The 22,717-nt window shown below is 41.6% G+C and overlaps 1 protein-coding gene across 7 annotated transcripts in view; it reads left to right on the top strand.

The window, feature by feature from the left end:
• Positions 1–22,717, top strand: part of dock4b (dedicator of cytokinesis 4b) — a 171,982-nt gene that overhangs the window by 67,171 nt on the left and 82,094 nt on the right. For all 7 annotated transcript variants that reach the window (XM_049566555.1, XM_049566558.1, XM_049566557.1 and 4 more), the window contains exons 9-13: positions 6,556–6,637; positions 6,821–6,881; positions 7,042–7,174; positions 8,579–8,667; positions 22,015–22,140. In XM_049566555.1, the coding sequence (XP_049422512.1) occupies positions 6,556–6,637; positions 6,821–6,881; positions 7,042–7,174; positions 8,579–8,667; positions 22,015–22,140 (491 nt within the window). The remainder of the gene's footprint in view (positions 1–6,555; positions 6,638–6,820; positions 6,882–7,041; positions 7,175–8,578; positions 8,668–22,014; positions 22,141–22,717) is intronic.

Genomic DNA, 22,717 nt, shown 5'->3' with positions numbered 1-22,717 from the left:
AACTCCTTGGTTTCATAGTTCAAAGCGAAGAGATTCCATTTCATGTCACAAACAAGTGGATTCGTCAGGCAAGGAAAAGGAGTGGGTTGAAAAATGAGCACGGCAACGCTGTAACTTCTTTTGATAAGTCATGCTTGTGTTTGACGTGTACTCTCCGCCCCACAGGGTCACATCAGAGGAGCAAGGGTGGCATTGATGAGACTTATTATTTTGTGTCAGCATACAGTAGCTCCACTTCTGTTTCTATTGAAATCCAGTACATTATTCATCACATTACTGACAGGAAATCAAACTTTTGTCTGACTTGGTTGACCTAACTTTCTTAAAACCTTGCACGAAGAGTCTGTGGTTTTCCTGTATTTTATGAATAATAGCGCACAGGAAAAGAGTTTCTATTTTTACAAGAAGTTTGCAAGGCCTTTTTGGTTTTCATGATGTGGTTTGTCTGAGAATAAGATGAGTTTCTGAACAAAAAAGATCTGCCTGTGTACACACAAGCACACACACGCAATGTTTCAGTGGATCAGAACCACCTCTGATTAATAAGGTACATTTAAATGTGCTCTCTGGCCTCCTTTTAGCTCATACATCTGCATTCTTAATGCACAGTTAAAGGTTTGGCAATAATGAAGGTACATTTTTGCGACTATTCCCAGCTAGCACTTTGTCTGGAAGTGGGTATTTAGCATTCAGTGATATAATATTAAGTTCCACTTCAAGCATGCATGCATCTGGAATGGATTTAGGGAGTTACAGATTTCTGAGCCGAACATTGCTATTGACCGATATTCACTTTGTCGACTGCCATCGACCTGTCAGCACATAAGACAAGCTAAAGGAGCAGGGCTTATTACTTTTGTCATCCCATCGTTCCAGGGAAAAAAGATGTTTGGGTTGAACAGAGATCTTCCCCAGGACGACTCTGGGATGAAAGGAAACAGTGAACTCACTATCAGTGCAACATGGGCGTACCCTATTGTTTCAACATGCTACATTGTGAACAACAAATCTGCATTGAAATCAGCAGGAAGAGAACTAGCTAACATTAGCTGTTAGCCAATAGATGTTAGCAGCTAATGGAAGTGGCCAAAACTACTCCTTGTCCTGCGTCCTTGCAAGTGTTACGGACTGACGTGGTTTTGTCTGTTTTTTCAAGCGTCCAAGTGCAATAGCATGTGATCTTGAGGGCTGAATACAAAGCAAAGTGAACCTGGAGCGCTCCCACTCACCACTCTGAGTCCGTTTAGTGGGCTGAAAAGGACCAAGTGTGGAAACACCGTATATAACAACCAACCAAACGTATCAACCACAACAAAAAAAACATAGGCTATAAACAAGTTCCTTTTTTTTTTTAAAGAAACGTGCAAGGCCTTTTTGGTTTTCATGAGGTGACTTATCTCAGAGAAAGATGAGTTTCTGAATCAATCTGATCTGCATGTGTACACACAAGCACCCACACAAAAGCTCATTTAATAAACAAGGTACATTTTAATGTCCTCTCTCACCTCATTTTAGCTCATACATCCTTGTTTTGATGTACGGTAAAAGCTTTGGCAATAATAGAGGTGCATTTTTGAGACTATTCCCAGCCCACACTTTGTCTTGAAGTGGGTAATTAGCGTCCAGTGATACCATGTTAAGTTCCACTTGAAGCATGCATGCATTTGAAGTGGATTTAGAGCTCACTCTCTGGAACAGAATGAAGTCGGCTTTAGTTAATAGGGTAATGTCACAAATGTTGTATACTGTGAAAATATCAAACAGCAGCATCAGAAAGTCAACATACAACAGAAATCTTATATGCTTCAATCAAACTGAATATAAATTAGGAGAAATTATATAATAACAAATAGACACAAAGGTATTTTCTGTCCTACAGTTTATCTTGTTTCCAAATTCAGCTAATTAGAATTTTTGGGGGATCAATGCAGTCAGAGGCCTTTACCATTGCACCTTACTGGTGCTGTCTTCGAGGAAAATCTTGCAGTGGCAGCTCGCCAACGTTGTCTCTCACTGTCTGGTCACACACATAAACAGAGACACACACATTTGCGCAAGATGCCTGGCATGGAGCCATTTCCACTCTTCCCTCAGTGCTGGTGCTTTCTGTGTGTGTGTGTGTGTGTGTGTGTGTGTGTGTGTGCGCGTCAGAGACCAGATGGGGGTCTGACCCGTTGTCTTAGTACCATGCCAACACCAGCAGCCCCTGTGCGCCGTGGCAGCTTCTTTGTGTATAATACAGGCTTCTTGTCTGGAGACACACTGGCATACTGTGCCATGCTCACACATGATCCTGTTGCTCTTTCTGCCTTGTAAATTTTGGTGGTATTCCAGATCAAACACGCCCTTCATACTGCCGTTCTCTGTTCCCTCAATCCGTATTCACATTGCCTTCCAGCTCCTAATTGTAACCTCCATTTAACTCTAACAAGGTCACACATGGACGACTGGACGTGGGTGTTTTTTGTGCGCTTTGTGTGAACTGCAGAGGCCCAGTGTCACTGTCTTGTCAGGTCATTTTTTCGCCTTTCCACGTGGCCCTCTGGGGGTAGATTTAGGTTTTTCAGCCAGGGGGAGGGAGGCAACAGTGCCAGTTAATTTAGCCAGTATTTTACACGCCAGTGGCCCACTATCCCATCCCCCCTCCGCCCCCTCGTCGGGCGAGCGCACAGCTCTTAATGCAATCATCGATATCAGGAGAGGGAATAGCAAGCTCAGTGTGGGCCCAGAGGGGAGGGAAATCGGCCATTCATGTTATGTTAATGTGAGCGGTGATAGAGGGAGATAAGGTCCCACTGGGGGACACTGGTCCTCTTAGCTTGGGTGATCAACACGCTGCAGCTGTGAGGGAGAAGAGTCGGTGGCAGGGGAGGGCGAGAGACTCGGGCATGTGTGTCTGTGTTTGCAGGAGTGGCTGTTAATTGGCAGTTGGGGTTTCAACAATACAGCACTAATTAGGTTTCGGGAAAAAAACGTGCGCAAGTCTCATGTCTAATGCATAGGAATCCGTCTCCATATGGCTGGATAAATGGCCTGGAAAGTTACAGAGAGCAGCTAATGAGGAACAACCCCATCGAAATCAAGTTAGCTCTCAACTGGTTCATTTCAATACGGCCCATAAAAGGGAAACTTTACTGAAGGAATACATGTATGAAAAATCATAAGCATTTGTATAATTAATTATCAGGAGCTTAATTAATTCAAACATGGGTGCCCACTGCCCTACATACACAAAACACTGAATTACAGTGCAAGAAGCAGCCTCTTATTTACATCATGGAGAGACAACTTTTAAGCTCTTGTAATAAGAGCTTTTAATAGCTCAGACTATTATAAAACATCCTAATCCATTGTAGCTGTATGCAGCATGAAGTCAAGTTATATAGGATCTGTTTGGGTAAATTCTGCTCTTGTGTGAATGGGCCTACTGTAGCTCGCGCCTGCTAACCGCGCCAGAGACTTGGCTCATTGTCAGGCGCTGGTGCATTACAAGGTTTTCTCTCTGCTTATCGGTGGACTGTGAAAGTCACCTAACTGGATTAGCCTTCAGCTCGCCAGCCAGGATGAGACGGGCCCAGCAGGATGCCTGTGCTGCCTCTCTTTGAGCGTGTGTGCGAGATAGAGGGAGAGAGGACGGAGTACAAAGAGAATGAAAAGGCGATCTGTGTCCGTCCTTTCTGTTTTTGCCCGACATGCACTTAATATCCCCCCTCCTGCACGAAGGCGGGGTGCCAGGGCATTTGAGGCCAGAGTTGTTATTTCAAGTTGGGTCATTCGGCTCTGTGAAGCTGTTGAATTTCATATTCTAATACAGTATGTAGAAACTGTCCAAAGTATGATTAGGTGTTGCTTTAGACAGGACGCCAGACAATTTACTTTTCCAATTGTCTCAGTGTGGCTGCTTACAGTGTTATTTTTAGCCACAGTAGCTTCATAGCTCAAGGGATGGCAGCGTTGGTCTGTCTGTTGGTTGGCTGTTCAACCATTTTGGTCCAGACTGATATATCTCATTAACTATTAGATTACCATCAAATTTTGTACAGACATTCGTGGTCCCCAGAGGCTGAATCCTGTTGACTTTGGTCATTCCCTGACTTTTCATTTAACGGCACCAGAACGTTGACTTTTGTGGTCTTGAGTTAAATGTCTCAACAACTTTTGGATGGATTGTCATGACATTTGGTATCAAAGGTTCACTGAGAAATAGCGTCAGAAATACCACTGGTCCACCTAAAATAATGTGACAGTTAGCCACTTTGTTAGCATGCAGGTAGCAGCAAATAATAGCTAGAAAAAAGAATACCTTGCTAGATGGCTAAACTGTTGCTTACAGTTGTCAGTTGATTTGCCAAGCTTGTAGATTGTGAACCAGTTTCCTTTGTCATATCTGGCACTTGACCTTTTGAGGGTCACCTTTTTCTTGTTGACTTTTTCGACTTTTTGACAGTGTATCTGTAAGCCTGTCATGTGTGGTCAAACTGTCCCAGGTTCTGTTAGTGACTGACATTAGATGCTAGTAGGGCTGCCACGATTAGTCGACTAATCGATGACTAATCGACTATTAAAACAATCAGTGACTATTTTAGTAGTCGACTAATCAGTTTGAGTCATTTTTCATAGAAAAGTTCTATAAAAGTACCCCAAAATACTCTTACTGCAGCTTCTTACATTCAGATATTGGCAGCTTTACATACTCTCCTGTGACAGTGAACTAAAATCTTTGGCGTGAGTATGAAACAAGACATTAGATGATGTAATTTTGGGGTCTGGACAAGACAGACTGTCATTTTTCAATATTTTAACACATTTTTCGATGAAATGATTAGTCGACTAATCGAAGAAATAATCGACAAATTAGTCGGGCTATTTGGATTTTGGAGGTAATTAATATGAACATAAAATAACAGAGCATTTGAATGCTAAATTGGACATCAATTACCATGGCAGTGATTTAAGTTTCTAAGCTTCGAAGGTTTCGATCAGCTCTACTTGGTTGATCCTTTGATTTTGATCCTTTATATTTTTTAACTCCATTTTTAGGTCAAATTCTTTATTTGTCCAGTACTTTAGTTAATGTCCAACTACTTCTAGGGCTAATGCCATTTCAATCAACCTCAGCTGTACTTTCTATGTTTTGCTAAAAAGCAACTGTCAACATGCTATCACGCTGCACTAAAATGGTCAGCATGGTAAAGATACCTGCTAAATATTAGCATGTCTGCTTTTCATTGTGAGCATGTTAGAGTTCTGACATTAGCATTTAGCTAAAAGCATCACTGTGACTTCTGCTGCTTTCCAAGATTTTGTCAGCATTACCAGTTCTAGCCAGGTTAGCCATTTTTAGCAATGGCAGTTGTTTCAAACACAGTAGCAACATGTCTACTGATAATAGTGATAGTGATGAATTAATGATAGTTAAAGAATAACAGTACAGCTTTCACCACTTGCAATGCGCAGAGCAGCCATACTGGATTTTGAGGTTGTGGTGGGAGAGGTTTCTCTGACTTTGCGAGTCGAAAATACAATTTCAGGCGGTGCTCCAGTTGAAATTTCTGACTTGTAACACCATAATTGCAGCCTCATGGAGCTGCTAGCATGACTGTAGACTCATAGTTGTGTCCACAGAGGGATGTAGTCTGCATTTCTTTGTTCCTTTCCTGTCTGTCTGTCTTTCGCGTTTCTGCTTTTCTGTACTTCAAGTTTCTTGCTCAACACATGCTTGAGTGTCATTTCCAGAGTTGTTAGCATGGCTGTGGACTTGTTTTCATGCGCTAGCATTAGCATAGCTATTATGCTAGATAATTTCAGACCAATGGAGTCGCTAAGCTGTTCCTTGTAATGTACATAACATGCACAACAAGATACATATATGACTCATACAACTGCTATTTGATTATTTATACTTTAAATTACATATATAGTACAGTGCCTTTGACATTTACCAGCACTGAGCAGGTTCATTTTCTTATTTTCTCTCTGTATTCACCAGCTTAATAATAGTCTCAGAGTTCCTCTGTCATAACCAGAAGATTTATGACAACCAGGTTGGCAGTTATAAGTCTGAGGTTGCACATTTTTGTTGTTACCCATCACTGTTTTTGCTGACAGTCCAGTATCTGGGCTGGAACGTGTCCGAGAGAATCCACAATATGCAACAAAGCTGCTCTGAATATTTTAGTCAGCCATGGAGGAGCCACGTGTAGATGTACTTGTTGTCTGATATGTTACAGACATCCTGTGTTAGGGATTTGGTTCAGTAATTCAAGCTTTGTGTATCTTTTTCTCTCCCTCTCTCCCTCTGTCTCTGTTCCTCCTCTGCCTGTCTGCCTCATATTCTGCTTCAGACAGCGTTAGTTTGAAGCTTTAACTTTGAAGCATTCTCTCCAGTGCCCACCATTCAGAGCTTGACATCTCTGACATTTTTTTTTCCAATCTTTATTCTGTTCAGAGTTAGCAGTGGCTTGGATGCAGTTGTTTATGATGACATCCAGCCATCGCTCCTGACCCCATTCATCTCAATGTGTATTCCCTCCCTCTGTCTCTGCTCTTGTACAGTGAAAGGTTCTTTGTCAAGCTGAATAAGAGCGGGTTGCCCAAGTCACCGGAGAAGACAGAAAGACAATGCACGCTGTTTGTGGTGAGTAGTGAAGATGACTTTGCATTTACAGAGATTGATTGGGGGCAATTTAGAGTTATGTACAGTTAAGCTGAAGTCATGCTCTATTGCCCTGGAAACTAAAAGCTCAGCCTGTACTCTGAAGCTTGTTTACAATGATTGAATGTGATGCTAGAGTATGTTTTCCTGTGTTTTTTTATTCAGGATTTGGGAAGCAGTGATCTACGAAAAGATGTCTACATCGTTGTGCACATCATAAGAATAGGTGGGAGTTACAGGATGCAGCTTCTTTATTCTACTGAGCGCTACATGTCTTTTAAATCTCTTGAGCTTTCATAGCAGTATTGTTTTGACTGTGGATGTGTCTTTGTTTGTGTGTGTGTGTGTGTGTGTGTGTGTGTGTGTGTGGGTGGGTGGGGGTGCAGGGAGAATGGGAGCAGGGGAGAAGAAGAATCTGTGTAGCATACAGTACAGGCGGCCGTTTGGCTGTGCTGTCGTCAGCATCGCCGATCTCCTCACTGCTGACTCCAAGGATGACCACCTGCTCAAGGTTTATGCGTAAGTCACCGTTGACAACCAGCATGTCATTACAAAGTCCTGTCCTCCAAATATTACACCATGCTATACTACACTTCAAAGGCCAAGTGTTCAGGATTTAGGGGCATCTATTGGCAGAAATGAAATATAATATTCATAACTGTTTTTACTAGTTTATAGTCACCTCAAAATATGAATCCCTGTGTTGTTGTTACCTTGGAACGAGCCGTTTATATCTACATATATAGTGGGTCCTCCTCCATGTTGTCGTCCATGTTGTTCTACAGTAGCCCAGAACAGACAAACCAAATATTGACTTGAGATAGGACAATTCACATTTATGCGTTTTAGTGGTGGCCACTATAGTTCTCCTACACACTTGGCCCACGGAGAAGTTTCAATTTTGCAACCTCACAGTTATGTGCCACTAAATCCTACACAAAAGACCTTTAAGAGAGCCTAAAGCCCTCTGAAAGCTCACTAATTAACACGTTGTACCTTGTTAATTCATACAAGAACCAAAAGGTGAAAACAACTTTCTCTTTAAGCAAAGCTAACTGTGTCCTGGCTCTTGCTTCATATATTACAGTCACATATGAAAGTGGTGTAGATCTTCTCATTTCACTATCAGCAAGATTTTTTCAAACCTCAAGCTTTTCTTAAAGAGTCAGTAATCTTAAAAGTTATGTTTTTACTCTACATACCAACCAAAGATATATGTATGAAGCTACAAAGCGATTTGATTCATCTAACTTACCAATACATCAACAAAAATGCACCTTTTCCTGTCGTACATCAATAGTCTGTTGTTTTTCCGCCAACAGTGGCAGTGAAAGGACACTGTGATCCAACCTAGTCTACACGATGCCCTGAGGGATAGGAAAGGCAACCATTGACACAGTAGTTTGACCTAAATTATAGCAGGATCAGAATGACTGGCCAAATACATTTAGCTCAGAAGAAAATACAACCACTTTCTTTATACCTGCACTTGCACCACAGAGGTTTTAGTCGGATTAGCATTAAAGTCCTGAACTGAATGTTTTTAGAATTAGGTCTAGACAAGACGTCATTGTAAATACTGTAAGAATTTGTTTACTTGACCTGCCCTAGTTTAAAGTTAAAATAGTGTGTAGTCACAGTCAGACCCATAATTTTTTACTCGCACCTGTGATTTATATAGCATCCAACGTGTGGTTCATTTTACATGAGATGTTATCAAGATTACAAGCCACCAGTTGCTAGGAGTGTGAAGAATTGAGTGCAACAGAACAGCAACCATCAGCCTCTGCTGCACTGAATTTTAACATTCTTTTAGTCATTTGTCCTTATTAATTTCCCAACTTTATGAAAGTGAAATATTAAATTGCTGTAGTGCCCTTTGAAGTAGAGAATCTGTTTTTTGAAAAATATTTTCTGTCTCAGGTGTAACACTGAGAGTGAGTGGTACCAGATCCATGAGAACATCATCAAAAAGGCGAATTCCAGGTACAACTTGTCGGGCTCCAACACAGGTAAGAACCACATGTGTTTAATTCAGTTAAGAGGACCTTCTTTGCTCTCCGTAGTTTCTGTCATATAGATAGTGTTAAAATGTCAGATATTCATATGAGGTAAACATATGTAAGACTAATACAAAACCTCAGGCTCTTGACTTTTCTGAATACTCTGTTTCCAAAATTTTTCTTCTTTTGAGACAAGCTGATGTCAGCTGCTGACAGATTTAATCTTTTCCAAGCATGCAGCTACAAGTGTTTACATTGCATACATTGCTACATGTAGCTACATGCTAATGTCAGGGATATACAGTACAGGCCAAAAGTTTGGACACACCTTCTCATTCAATGTGTTTTCTTTATTTTCATGACTATTTACATTGTAGATTCTCACTGAAGACATCAAAACTATGAATGAACACATGTGGAGTTATGTACTTAACAAAAAAAGGTGAAATAACTGAAAACATGCTTTATATTCTAGTTTCTTCAAAATAGCCACCCTTTGCTCTGATTACTGCTTTGCACACTCTTGGCATTCTCTCCATGAGCTTCAAGAGGTAGTCACCTGAAATGGTTTTCCAACAGTCTTGAAGGAGTTCCCAGAGGTGTTTAGCACTTGTTGGCCCCTTTGCCTTCACTCTGCGGTCCAGCTCACCCCAAACCATCTCGATTGGGTTCAGGTCCGGTGACTGTGGAGGCCAGGTCATCTGCCGCAGCACTCCATCACTCTCCTTCTTGGTCAAATAGCCCTTACACAGCCTGGAGGTGTGTTTGGGGTCATTGTCCTGTTGAAAAATAAATGATGGTCCAACTAAACGCAAACCGGATGGGATGGCATGTCGCTGCAGGATGCTGTGGTAGCCATGCTGGTTCAGTGTGCCTTCAATTTTGAATAAATCCCCAACAGTGTCACCAGCAAAACACCCCCACACCATCACACCTCCTCCTCCATGCTTCACAGTGGGAACCAGGCATGTGGAATCCATCCGTTCACCTTTTCTGCGTCTCACAAAGACACGGCGGTTGGAACCAAAGATCTCAAATTTGGACTCATCAGACCAAAGCACAGATTTCCACTGGTCTAATGTCCATTCCTTGTGTTTCTTGGCCCAAACAAATCTCTTCTGCTTGTTGCCTCTCCTTAGCAGTGGTTTCCTAGCAGCTATTTGACCATGAAGGCCTGATTCGCGCAGTCTCCTCTTAACAGTTGTTCTAGAGATGGCTCTGCTGCTAGAACTCTGTGTGGCATTCATCTGGTCTCTGATCTGAGCTGCTGTTAACTTGCCATTTCTGAGGCTGGTGACTCGGATGAACTTATCCTCAGAAGCAGAGGTGACTCTTGGTCTTCCTTTCCTGGGTCGGTCCTCATGTGTGCCAGTTTCATTGTAGCGCTTGATGGTTTTTGCGACTCCACTTGGGGACACATTTAAAGTTTTTGCAATTTTCCGGACTGACTGACCTTCATTTCTTAAAGTAATGATGGCCACTCGTTTTTCTTTAGTTAGCTGATTGGTTCTTGCCATAATATGAATTTTAACAGTTGTCCAATAGGACTGTCGGCTGTGTATTAACCTGACTTCTGCACAACACAACTGATGGTCCCAACCCCATTGATAAAGCAAGAAATTCCACTAATTAACCCTGATAAGGCACACCTGTGAAGTGGAAACCATTTCAGGTGACTACCTCTTGAAGCTCATGGAGAGAATGCCAAGAGTGTGCAAAGCAGTAATCAGAGCAAAGGGTGGCTATTTTGAAGAAACTAGAATATAAAACATGTTTTCAGTTATTTCACCTTTTTTTGTTAAGTACATAACTCCACATGTGTTCATTCATAGTTTTGATGCCTTCAGTGAGAATCTACAATGTAAATAGTCATGAAAATAAAGAAAACGCATTGAATGAGAAGGTGTGTCCAAACTTTTGGCCTGTACTGTATATAAACTTGATTGCTGTTAATTTCTCACTGATTTCAGATCATATTCCTGCTTGAGCATCTCCAGTCCTGTTTAGAAGCTTTTATTGGTGATTTTTGATTGTAGAAAGTCCTGTTATGCACAGTTAGAGTCATTCCCCAGCTGCAGGTGCGCTGCTACATGTAGCTGCATGCTAACCTTTTATTTAACCAGGAAGTCCCATTGAGACCGAAAGTCTTTTTTAAAAGAGAGACCTGGTCGAGGTAGTAGCCAATCAAAACACATTTAAAATGCAACAAATACAACATATAATACAAAAATCCACAATAAAACAACTACTCAAACATAGTGGCCTCTCAAGGAAAATAAGCACGTCTCTTTCACCATATTCTTCATGATGCCCTTAAATTCATTGATGGAATGAATGTTTGTAATTTAGGATCTTTTTGAAGATTGTTCCATGTCCAAGATGCAGATTAGGAGCATGCAGTGACTACTCGAGCTAATACACAGAGAGGGTGTCGAGGTAGTTTTCTCCCTGATTTTGGATCATCTTCCTGTTGGAACATGTTCAGTTGTGAAGAATTTGGTTTGGAAGCTGTTGTTAGTGAATTTTCATGGTAGAAAGTGCCGTGAAACAGACATTTTCAGCTGCAATGACAGCACAGTGACACTGAGGTATGTTTGACTTGGAAATACTGATGAATCAGAGCATAAAGAGAAAGTCACTAAAACAGAGCATTTCAGACAGAGGGTGAAAACAGGTTTTGCGAGTATTTTTTTTTTTTTTAACATTTAAGCATGTTAACATGTATGTTAGCAATCCCAAATAGGTCTCCTTTAAACAAGGGGATTGTGTAATGCTTTGAGCTAGTCTCTTTAGTTGTGTGGTACTCTGGCTTTGAGCAACTCTACTGCTACTCACTTTTTGTTTTGTTTCATGTTTTTTATGATCAGGAAACAACTTTCAGAGCTGTTATTCAATAGCCGGATGATAATACATCTTATTTCTTTCCCAAACCTTCATTGTGCTGTGATGACAATCTCCGTTGCATCATCAATCTCTTACTGTGCAATAGTCAGCTTCTGGTCAGTCTGAGCAGCGTTTATGTGGGAGTGAAGTTCCTCTTTAGGGGAGGTGATCAGTCTTCACATGGTCGTGTCTGCAGGAAGCCCGCTTTTGCAAATGCATTCAGAAGATTTTTATAAATAGCTGCCTTCACACCATACTGAACAACAGCATCAGCAGTTTCCCATAGCAACAGGTTGGTGAAGAATCGGAACATTCAGTTCTTGAAAAGTCCAAGAAATGCCATGTGACATATGAAGAGGTTTGTTACGCAATGGGATTCATACTTCAGTCTCTTATAGATGCAGCTGTGAGAGGAATCCTATAACCCAACATCTTTATGTACACAAAATTACAGGCTAAGATGAACTTCTGATTACAACTTCAAACTATAATGTACAGTGACGGAAGCTCAAATGGGGGTGCAAAGTGTGATGTGAGAAGACACAGTCACGAATTAAACAGTGTTGTCTAGCTCGCAGCTGTTTGCATAAAGTAGCAGATGTATAACCAACAGTAGGCAATCAGCAACAGTTCATCAGAAGTTTGTCTTAAAGCTGATTTACATAATGTTTTTGTAAAATATAGCTGCAGGCTTTTTCAAAAAGACAATGTTCATTTTGTCTTCTTACATCTCCATCATGTGTTCTTAGGGGAGCACCACAGCCTGCTCCATAGAGGGTGAAAGGATTATAAACATCAAGAATTTGTGAGACTGATCTACTGACTCAGCTCCTCTTTTCACCCCCCCTCCCTAGAAGACCAATAATTACTTGAGGAGAAGTCATACAACTGCGGGACTTGAAATTATCGTGGATAATCTTGCGTGAAGGAGCACAGTAATTAAACCGAGTGACACAAAGCCATTTAACGCAGTCCGCGTTATCCACGCAGCATCTTTACACCACGTCGCTTCATAACAAAACTGCAGCATCCAGCTAAAGTTCTATATGACGCTGCAGCTGTTGAATAGACGGAGATGTAAGGGGCTTTGCATAGCTGAGCTGATAAGTGCAACCAAAGTCGAAATTAATTTACGATAAAGCGAAGGAATAACATTAAAATGGGAATATTACACAACCACTTAACTGTTTCCTTATCTCATATTGAACTCCAACACAGTCTCAGGCAAGTTCTTCATCAGCGTTATTTGCTACTTAAATGGTTGAGTGGCTGTATTATCACAGCGCCGCACGTGTTATCAGATTCAATTACTGATAAAGCAGACAGATAACGTGGCGCATTGTTGATGTTAAACTTCCGCTGCAGATGACACTGCAGACGTGCGGCTGACTCAGTGACATTTTCGAGCTTTTAGATGAGAATTCTTGTAAATTAAAAACAATTCCACTCGTTAGAAAATAACATTACTGGCAGAAGACAGCACATTGCCTTAGTTTCTCAAACTGTATCCAACATATAAGTGTTTGCTTCGGGCTTTTATTTATGCTCACTAGCACACACTGGCCCACACATCAGTAACACGTGTAAGTGAATTATTTTAAAGAGTTACTCCCGTCTTGGCTGCAGTGTGCAGTTCATCACAAACACTTGGATGCTAGCTATTGAGTAGCTGTCAGCTGAAGACATTAATCCAGCTGAACAGCTGAATAACATCAGTGCTTTCTCTTTCAAAGTGCATTAGAGGAGAGCTGTGCGTATTTTGCCACAATGCTCTGGCATGCATAATTCATGCGAGTTCGTACAAAAATTACATTTCCACCACTTAACTGAATTTGACATTGATTGTGCCAAATGAAAAGCTTTAATCATAAACACGGAGGTAATAACTTAAATTTCTCAGATAATCATTCCTGAACGTTTGGTTTCATTTGTGTACAGTGAGCAGTATTCATCTGTGTGGGTGTAATTAATTCATTATCATTTAATTAGCTTTGACAGTTTGCACTGTGGCTCTTACTGCCTCTTTTTAAGTTCTTTTATCTCTTTAATAACACGTCTCACATTACTGCTTTTACTCTAACAGCACTGATGACAGTAGGGACACAACCTGCTATCATGTCCACATTTATAAAGTTAAACGCTAACCCAAACAAACCACAGGAAACATTTCCAGTGCAAACTCTGATTCCCTTTTTTTTAGTTCTCAAAGTTCCCTTCTTAGCATTGATTAATGGGGAACTACATCTATTTTCAATATTCATACATGCGATTCCTGTCGTCTAATACAGTCATGTTTCTGGCAAAATGATGTAAATGCAAATAGTCATACAAGTATGAAATTTGGCAAGAAGTACCCTGACACAAAGGGGAAGATAGCAAAATAAGATTCTGGCGCTTGCTGCCATATGTCAGTTGACCTTTTTATCTTGAAAATTACACTTGCTTTGTCCAGAATTCGTCATGATACCTTAAATCAGAGAACAGAATTTTCAGTCACTAGCCTTTCAGAGAGTCTGCTTGCCAGCAGTGTGTACTTTGAATTCCCCAAAGTTTTATGTTAGAAATGTTAAAGATGACACTGAGAGCATTCAGGGGAATGTTGTGAGTATATGGGTAAATTTTGTGTTTCAGAACTGAGAACACTACAATAGAATAAAGCTCATTTGGGTATAAAAAAAACATTGTGTGGATCCACAAAATCAGGCTCCCATTCATTGTCTATGGAGCAGCTCCAGACTGTATACTTGATGACATTGCTAGTTTTCTTCTCTGGTTTCTGGCTTTGAGAAAGAGTAACTCATGCTCACAAATATTGATTGAACTTTACAAAGACCATGGAAATTACTGTTGGGAAGAGGAGGAGCTAAATATGATCACTGGCAATAATTCATAATTATTAATATTAATTATGGATTATTAAAATATTTGATTAATTAATTAATAACTGATTAATTATTACATAAGCATAATAATCAAATTAGCTTACAGCGGGGCACCACCGGGAAAACCCGGACCAATGATCAGACGTAAATTCAGTCTCAAGAGTGTTCACTTAGGAAGCTAATTCTAGGGAGATATCAGCAACTATAAGATGAACAGGAAGGAGTGGAGCTCAGGCACTGACTTTGTCAACCAGCTTCATCACAGTATACAATGAAAAACCAAAGCAACCTCTCTTTGCAGTATATAGTTTATTCACACTGATGACATTAATTTACAACCAACATCAACATTGCTCTATAAACCCTATCAACTATAAAACATTACCAAACCAACCAGCAAGCATCAAGAAGGGTGTGTGTGTGTGTGTGTGTGTGTGTGTGTGTGTGTGTGTGTGTGTGTGTGTGAGTGTGGGTGTGTGAGAGAGAGTGTGTGTGTGTGTGTGTGTGTGTGTGTGTGTGTGTGTGTGTGTGTGTGTGTGTGTGTATGTGTATGTATGTGTGTGTGTGTGTGAGAGAGGGTGTGGAAGAAAGTGGGTGAGTGAGCGAGAATGTGTGAGTGTGTGTGGTGTGTGTGTGTGTCTGAGCGAGTGGGTGTGTGAGAGAGAGAGAGGCGTGTGAGCGTACCAAGATGGCGGCTGTGATGCTGCAAGCTACGTCACGCAATGGTGGCTCGCCAAGAAAGCACGCGACTCAAAAAGGAAGGGAGCCGGTAGAAAGGGAAGTTCAAATTGCTCGGCTCCAAGTGTAGGTTAGTGGAAGAGAGGAAGAGAGAAAGGGAAGCACTCAGAAGTGTGGTCACGCAGGCGGTATTGAGATGCAGTAACCCATCTGTGTTACGCAGAGACGCGCTTGGCTCAGCTGGTGAGCGGCGTGAATCTGGACATTGAACCAACACAGCTGAAGTACTGATCGATCCCGCGTGCGGGGCGACACAATAGCGGTCCGACGAGGTCGGATCACTACGTATTACAAGCAGACACAAACGGGCAGAAGAATAACAGACAGCAGCAACACACCGTATCAACAAGCCCTTACAAACTTAAAAAGAAAACACACACTAACTAATATCTGCCCAGAGCTAAAGCCTCTTACTGTTGCAGAAGGTGGAGTGATGTGTCGGTCGTTCCTCGTGCGTCCTTTGTTACGGCAGAGGTGAAGTGGTTAGCGGCTCACAGCGGCTAACGGGTCCTCGGTGAGGGGGCAAGTCTCTGGCGAGGCGAGTTAATTCCGGCTCGTAGCGGGGAATCACTCGGGGAAAGAAGGGGGTCCTTGTCCTTCTTCTTGAAGCAGGCAGTCCTTGTTATCTACCAAACTTCGCATCCGCGGGCATCCGGGTGAGAGGGTCAATCCGTGGTCTCGTACCGGGCTACTCTGTGTTCCTCGGCGCACAGAGTGAGGGAGAGGAGAGGAGATCAGTTCGACCAGCGAAGGAAATCCGTAGGCCTAAAACGTGTCTAACTGTGCACAGTAATAACTCTCTCTAAAGCGTTCGCCACGTGGGACGAGTTGCTAAGCTTTTGGAACAGTTGTGGGTACTTCTATTGGCTATGAGGATCACAGCCAGAAGCGTTTCCCTCAGATACGCTTTGTGCTGATATACCCCGGCGTGACGTCATCGGTGCGTGGTTGGCCATGGTGGATTTCACCCAATGGGAGCTGTGTATTTCAAGGGACCTCTGCTGGTCAGCTGGGGTGCTGTGTTGGGGGTTGAATCAGCTGATTCACACAGAGAAAGGGGGTTGACTGATTCCTTTGTTCTTTTGGGCGCCAACATGTGGTCTCAGGCTTTGATTGTTACATGTAGGCCCAAAAGTTTATGGATAAAGTGTAGGCCTTTGTTAGAAATCCTTGTACGGCACAACATTACATGTATTTATTGTAGATTTAGGTTGAGTTCCCATTTAAATCCTTTAATACTGAATCTTAATATCTGTTCATCGACATTACATGGAATTACATGGAACTTTTTTCCATTAACAAAAAAATCTTCATGCCCTTAAATGGCTTAAATGTAACCTAAAACCTTTGCTCTATTTCGGGATCTATGAATATCCATGGTGGCACAATGGTGCAGTGGTTGGTATTGTCTCCTCACACAGCAAGAGGGTTCGTGGTTCGAAACCTGGGGTGTGAAACCCCCTCTGTGCAGAGTTTATGTGTTCTCCCTGTGTCAGCGTGGGTTTTCTCAGGGTACTTCTGGCTTCCTCCCACAATCCAAAGCATGCATGCTAGGTTAATTGGTGACTGTTGTCCGTAGGTGTGAATGTGAGCGTGAACGGATGTCTGTCTCTATGTGTCAGCCCTGTGATATTCTGGTGACCTGTCCAGGGTGTACCCTGCGTCTCGCCCAGTGTCAGATGGGATAGGGCCCCCCAGCGACCCCTGACAGGGTAAGCGGTTATGGAAAATGAATGAATGAATATCATAGTCAGACCCAACCTCTATCTTCACCCACCCTTCACCCGGTGGTGCTAATGTTGGATAAACCTTGTTCCAGATTACGAAGTCTGAGAATTTGAAGTGAAATAGAAACTTAGCTTGCAGCTTCAGATACCCCTCACTGCACTGTAGCATTTTCCTTTTGATATGGAAAGCCCCACCCCGCAAGTTGATGGGAATGGTTCCATAGGTATATGATGTAATGAAACCCTGGCTATATGAATCCAATCCATGTTTTTGAGACATTGGTACATAGTAGTTCTAAGGTGGAAATACTCACCCTTTGCGTTGACGGCTTGTTTCGCTCCATAGCAAATAAAAAACACCATATGGACGAATTGACAAGGTTCAAAACATGAGTTTCATTGGAGGGGGTCTTTAAATCCCTGTACCTTAGCTGTGCTCACTCTACATTCAGAACAGCTACACACAACATCACTTGCAGCACAGTTTTACTGGCTACATCCTCATCTGAAAAGTCAATTCCTCCCAAAGGGCAATTGTTCTTCTGCAGAGCAACATTACAGCATAGATAACACTTGATTCGCTCGCCTAGCCTCGACACCAAATGTGCAAACTGGAGAAAATATTTCATCTTTAGCAAACAGGTCAGTGTCTCCTCTCCACTTTGTCCCCATGAAAACGTCCATGCAGGAGTTATGGAACACCATGCATAATTTAAGGACCGCAATTTATTACACTTAGTGTCAGGAGGGCAATTAAAACAAGTGCGCAGTGGAGTGAGATAATGTAATGTGTATTTGTGTGTATGTATGCGTACATGTTTATATATGTGTGCACTGTGCTGTCTTTGTATGAGTGTGTGTGTGTCTGAAGTTGTCTCACTGTGTAGCTTGCCTTTTAAAGGGCCTGGCTGTGTGCCAGAAGTCTCTTATTAGCAGCCAATTAGCTGGAGGGAGATGAATGCACTGCCCTTAAAATATAAAAAACACTGGGCTGTTTGGGTAATAAAGAGGCAGGGAGACAGTCTATGTGGAGAGACAGTTATTTTGTTCACATGAAGCCTAATGACTACCTCATCTTTCTTTACCTGTGTGTTTCAGGGTCGTGGGGCTTTACGGGGTAATCGAATTCAAAAGACGAGAGAGGGAGCTGATGCGAGGAGATGGTGATTTTGTTTACACGTAGCCCAGTAATCCATGAAAGGGATTTCATAAGAATCTGGCTCTGCATGAGTCAGGTCAGGTAGATAATTCAGCTCCCACCTCCATGCAAGCGTAGGCAGTGACAGAAGAGGCTGCGACAACTCTACTGTTTTGTTTTTGAGTTTTTATTTTCATTTTTTTTTTAGTTTGTGAAGAGGCAGGCCGGGTGGGTTGAGGGCAGCAAAGGTTGAGGGTGTTTTTGTCAGCGTCAGCTACATCTAGCAGGCAGAATAGTAATGAAGCTGGTTTGCCTAATTGTAGCCCTGCAGTAGCTTTTAGAGCCTGTCTGTGTGTGTCTTTGTTTATGTGTGTATAAATGCCAGCGGCTTGATCACATTAAGGGGCAGGCAGATTAGTCTTGGGTAGAAATAAAGTCTCCCCTGTACCTAATGGGAATCTCCTTTCATTTCCCACCAGGCCTTTGTGCCAGGCTGCACACACTGTTGATGGACTGTGTGTTATTTTTAAATTACTTAAGATCAGAGGACTGTTCTGTCTGTAGTGTCTCTGTCACACTTCACACTCTGTGTGTGTGTGTGTGTGTGTGTGTGTGTGTGTGTGTGTGTTTTCTTTTTCTTTTTGACTTTTGACATCTTTTTCACCATATGAAAATTATTATACCTTAAGAATGTGTAATTTATGAAAACAGGATCTAAACTTTGCAGTATACACAATGAAGTCTAAAACCAGTCATGTGAAAGCTAGCTACTAGCTACTTACTACCAGCTACCAGCTAATAGCTACTAACTACTAACTACCAGCAACTAGCTGCTAGCTACCAGCTACTGGCTACTAGCTACTAACTATCAGCCTCTAGCTGCTAGCTACCAGCTACTAGCTAAGTACTAACTACCGGCTACTATCTGCTAGCTACAAACTACCAGCTACGTTAACCCTAACCCTATACTAGCTATGGGTCCATGTCATTGGTCCGACAGCCCATTGGTCCGACCTCTCATTAGTCCGACGTCCCGTTGTTCCGATATGTGATTATACTAGGCTATACTGTATTTGTGTACCATAGAGGATCAGCAAACGCAACAAAAGTAGGCTACTGGTCGAGATACAAGTGCCATAGAGAGAAGAGAGTGAAACACCATAACCTCCTGTTATTAACTCTGGGGTCCGGGTTGTGTGGGGAGCTCTCCGCGGTGCTGAATGGCTCCCGGCGGGCATATTTCTGCTTTGATGGTGCGCTGCGACTGGCTCTGGGTCAGCTGGGAAAGACTTGAGGCAGAGCAGGCTCACGGCTTATGTGTTTGTCACTTTCTTTTTCATTTTAACCCACACCATGATCTTTTCCTGACCCTAACCAAGTGGTTTTTGTGCCTAAACCTAACCAGACCTTAACCACAGGGCATCATGATGATTTCGGAACAACGGGACTTCGGAACAATGGATTTAATATGGTCGGAACAATGGGATGTTGGACCAATGGGCTATTGGACCAATGGGCAGTTCCCCTAGCTACTAGGTGCCAGCTACCAGCTACTAGCTACTAACTACTAGCTACTACCTACTAGCTATGGCTAGCCTTCACTGAACCTAAAACTAAATGTGGCCTACTTTTAAAGTTTTCCTAGCTGGTATCTGTAATTAAAAGAATATCCACTTTAACTAATAAAGTAGCTTGATAGATAAATTTGTTTTTTTCACATAATTAAATGAGGCAGCAGCTAAATCAATTCAGCTAAAACTCCTGCTAAAAACGACTAGTTAAATGTTAGCACAGTAGGCTAATGTTTGCAGCTGCTTTTGTCTTTTGGTAGAATTTTTGTGATGTAGTGTGGTTAAACTACCTTCCACACAAACTCAGTGTTAATTGTAAATTAATTTATTTCATTGATTTCATATAAATACATATATCTTTTATATGTTTTATTTGTGGACATTTTTCACACTTGATAAGCACATAAACAAAAGAAAGAATAGAAAGCAGTACACAGGTGGAAAAAGAAAGAAAAGACAAATATGAAGTCTTGGGATCTTTAAAAAGTCGAGACAAATTTTCCGAATTCAAAGATTTCCTGAATAAATACACCATTTTCTCCTCCCAATTCTTTTTGGAGTCATATGGAGTAGGTCATCTGTTCTAGAAGATGTAAAGTGTTTAACTGTATTAAAAAAGAGGCTAGCAGTAGGGTAGTTTTTTCTGGAGACAGTATTTTGTAATGGCCTTTTTACTTGCTGCAATATCTTTAGTAGACAGATATCATCTTTACTTAGTCCATCAGGGATTTGTCCAAGATAAAGGGATGTGATCGTTTTAATAATACTAAAACCCAAAGTTTTTGAAATGATTGTTGCTACTTCTTTCCAGAAAGTCTGAAAAGAGGAAAAAGACCTAAAACTATGGGCATGGTCAACCATGATTTCTCCACATTCCCTCCAGCAGCACAGCTGGGTGCCAGTTTGTTTACATAAAAGACTTCTGTTTGGGTGTGATGAAAAAGCGAATCGGGTTTTTCCAGCAGAAGTCTTTCCAGGTTTGGGTGTTAGTGGAGGTCAACTGTTTCCCAGGCATTCGATTTCATAAAGTATTGATAGTGGACAGTAATCTTTTGAACTATAGGATGTTGATAATCAAAATAGGTTTATTTTCTTGCCTAAATTTTTTTAGCATTTTGTCTGTACTGCATTTTACCATTGGAGCCCAGGTTGAAGATGTGTGTAAAGCATCTGAGTTTTAGAATATGAAGCTTCTTTGCGCAACTTCCATCTTCAAAGCATTGTCAGCTGTCATGGCTACGTATGAGACTGGACAGACATAGACACAACTTGACTAGTTCGCAGAAGCATACAACTGCACGGTGGTAGTTCTGGTTTAGGAATTATGCAGGTTCTGGCAATTGCTTTTTAAAATGAAAAATAATCAGCCTAAAATGGCTGCTAATCATTTAATTTGCTCTGCATTTTTTTAACATTGTGATGGCTATATTCCACTGCCCACTGTTGTTTCAGCTCACTGTCATTGGTTCTCCCCACCTCCCCCCAATTGTTGAGTATTTCAATTCTTATGTGTGTTTTTACTTTCTGTACAACTAATTGCCCTCCAGGGACAAAATAAATTTGAAGTTTGAAGTTGAAGTTGAAAATGAATTCATTACAACATTTTAATCTGATACACAATCTGGCAGCACATCTGAAAACTTTAAACCCTTTTTCTCAACTTCACAGTCTTTCTCTGCTCTGTGCCTTTGGTGCAGTGAATTTTGGCATACTGCTCACAAGTCTGCAAACAAGCCACGTTGCCTTGTTGACCTCCAGTGACTGAAACCTCTCACAGCTAATGAACCGTTTCACTGCTCCCTCCCAACTTTCGTAAAAACGTCTCCAACAATAATAATCATTATCTTGTTGTCTCCTACACACTCCTTTACTGTTAAGCTGTTTGTGTGCTTGCCTCTCCTTGTCATGAGCATGGACCGGGACAAACATGTGGACATCAAGGAGATGCGTTTTGAGCTCTAAATAAAAGTCGGTGCTTTAATTTGGCTGCGCTGACATTTGAAGTTATTGCATAAGGATATTGATTTGAGACGACAGCCTTCATGTAGGATTTCCTCCTAATAAAAAAAGAGCTGGGGATGACTCACGGGCTGTTTGCATTTTTTGGTTTATGTATGTGGGGGTGTGTGCTTCCTTCCATACACACAAGCATCGCCGTTGGCAGGCATACAGTAACTGTAGTTGTCTGGTTCGCAAGTCTATGTGGCTGTAATAAAACTGAAAATATGCTCTTGTGAATACTTTTTTCTGAGCTCACCAATACAAGGTTGTTTACTGTGTAGGGGATAGGTTTATGATATATTCTGAGCATTTTATTGCATGGCTGTGGTAAGGGGTAAGGGGTAAGGGAGGGCAAATAAGGCTGCAATATTAGAATAGGATATTTCAGCTTTTGAATTTTATTCTTTTTTTGTTAGGTCTGGCAGTGGCTCTCCAGCTCCTCCACGGGGACATAGAGCAGCTGAGACGAGAGTACATGGTCCTCTTCACTCGGGGTGTGTCCATCACCAGGAAACTGGGCTTCTCTGATGTCATCATGCCAGGTAGGACGCCACAAACAAGCTCACTTGCACAAGTTATATGGTGCTATGTTGATTTTTCAGCTATAACCTTCTGTCAGTACCAACTTCCCCATTCTTGGGGTTTGTGATCATCATGGATGTCAGATGTCCTTCTTTCCTATTGCTCAATACGGACAACTTCTCTGTCGGTCAGATGCTGAGGTAGCATTTTATCCCTGCACATTGCTAATTTAAGAAGCTAGCTTTCTAGCTAGCTGCATTGCATTCTCTACACATTTAGTACTGAGTTACTTTTTTTAGCCTGTAGACAAGAATATCTTGAGTTGGGATCTCTTTCTGCACCAGTAACAAACTTGTCCAACCAGTGCCAACCAACCAAAATTATTCTAAATTATGCCAATAATTCTGCCCTTCAAATATTTTTTTTTTACAGTTAACATTCGTCCTTTAATACATTTTATGTACCCTGAGATTCTGGTCCAACAGGAAATGCAACAAATTAAGGACGACATCCGTACATATGACCCTTACCGAAAACAGTCTAGTAGTAACATCAGCTGCTTTGCCAATCAGTTCACTTCAGCATTAATGCATCCAA

The sequence above is a fragment of the Epinephelus fuscoguttatus genome, linkage group LG22 (genome assembly GCF_011397635.1).
Source record: "Epinephelus fuscoguttatus linkage group LG22, E.fuscoguttatus.final_Chr_v1".
NCBI classification, from domain to species: domain Eukaryota; kingdom Metazoa; phylum Chordata; class Actinopteri; order Perciformes; family Serranidae; genus Epinephelus; species Epinephelus fuscoguttatus.
The sequence above is the reverse complement of the archived record's forward strand: the minus strand, read 5'-3'. Positions and strand labels throughout refer to the sequence as shown.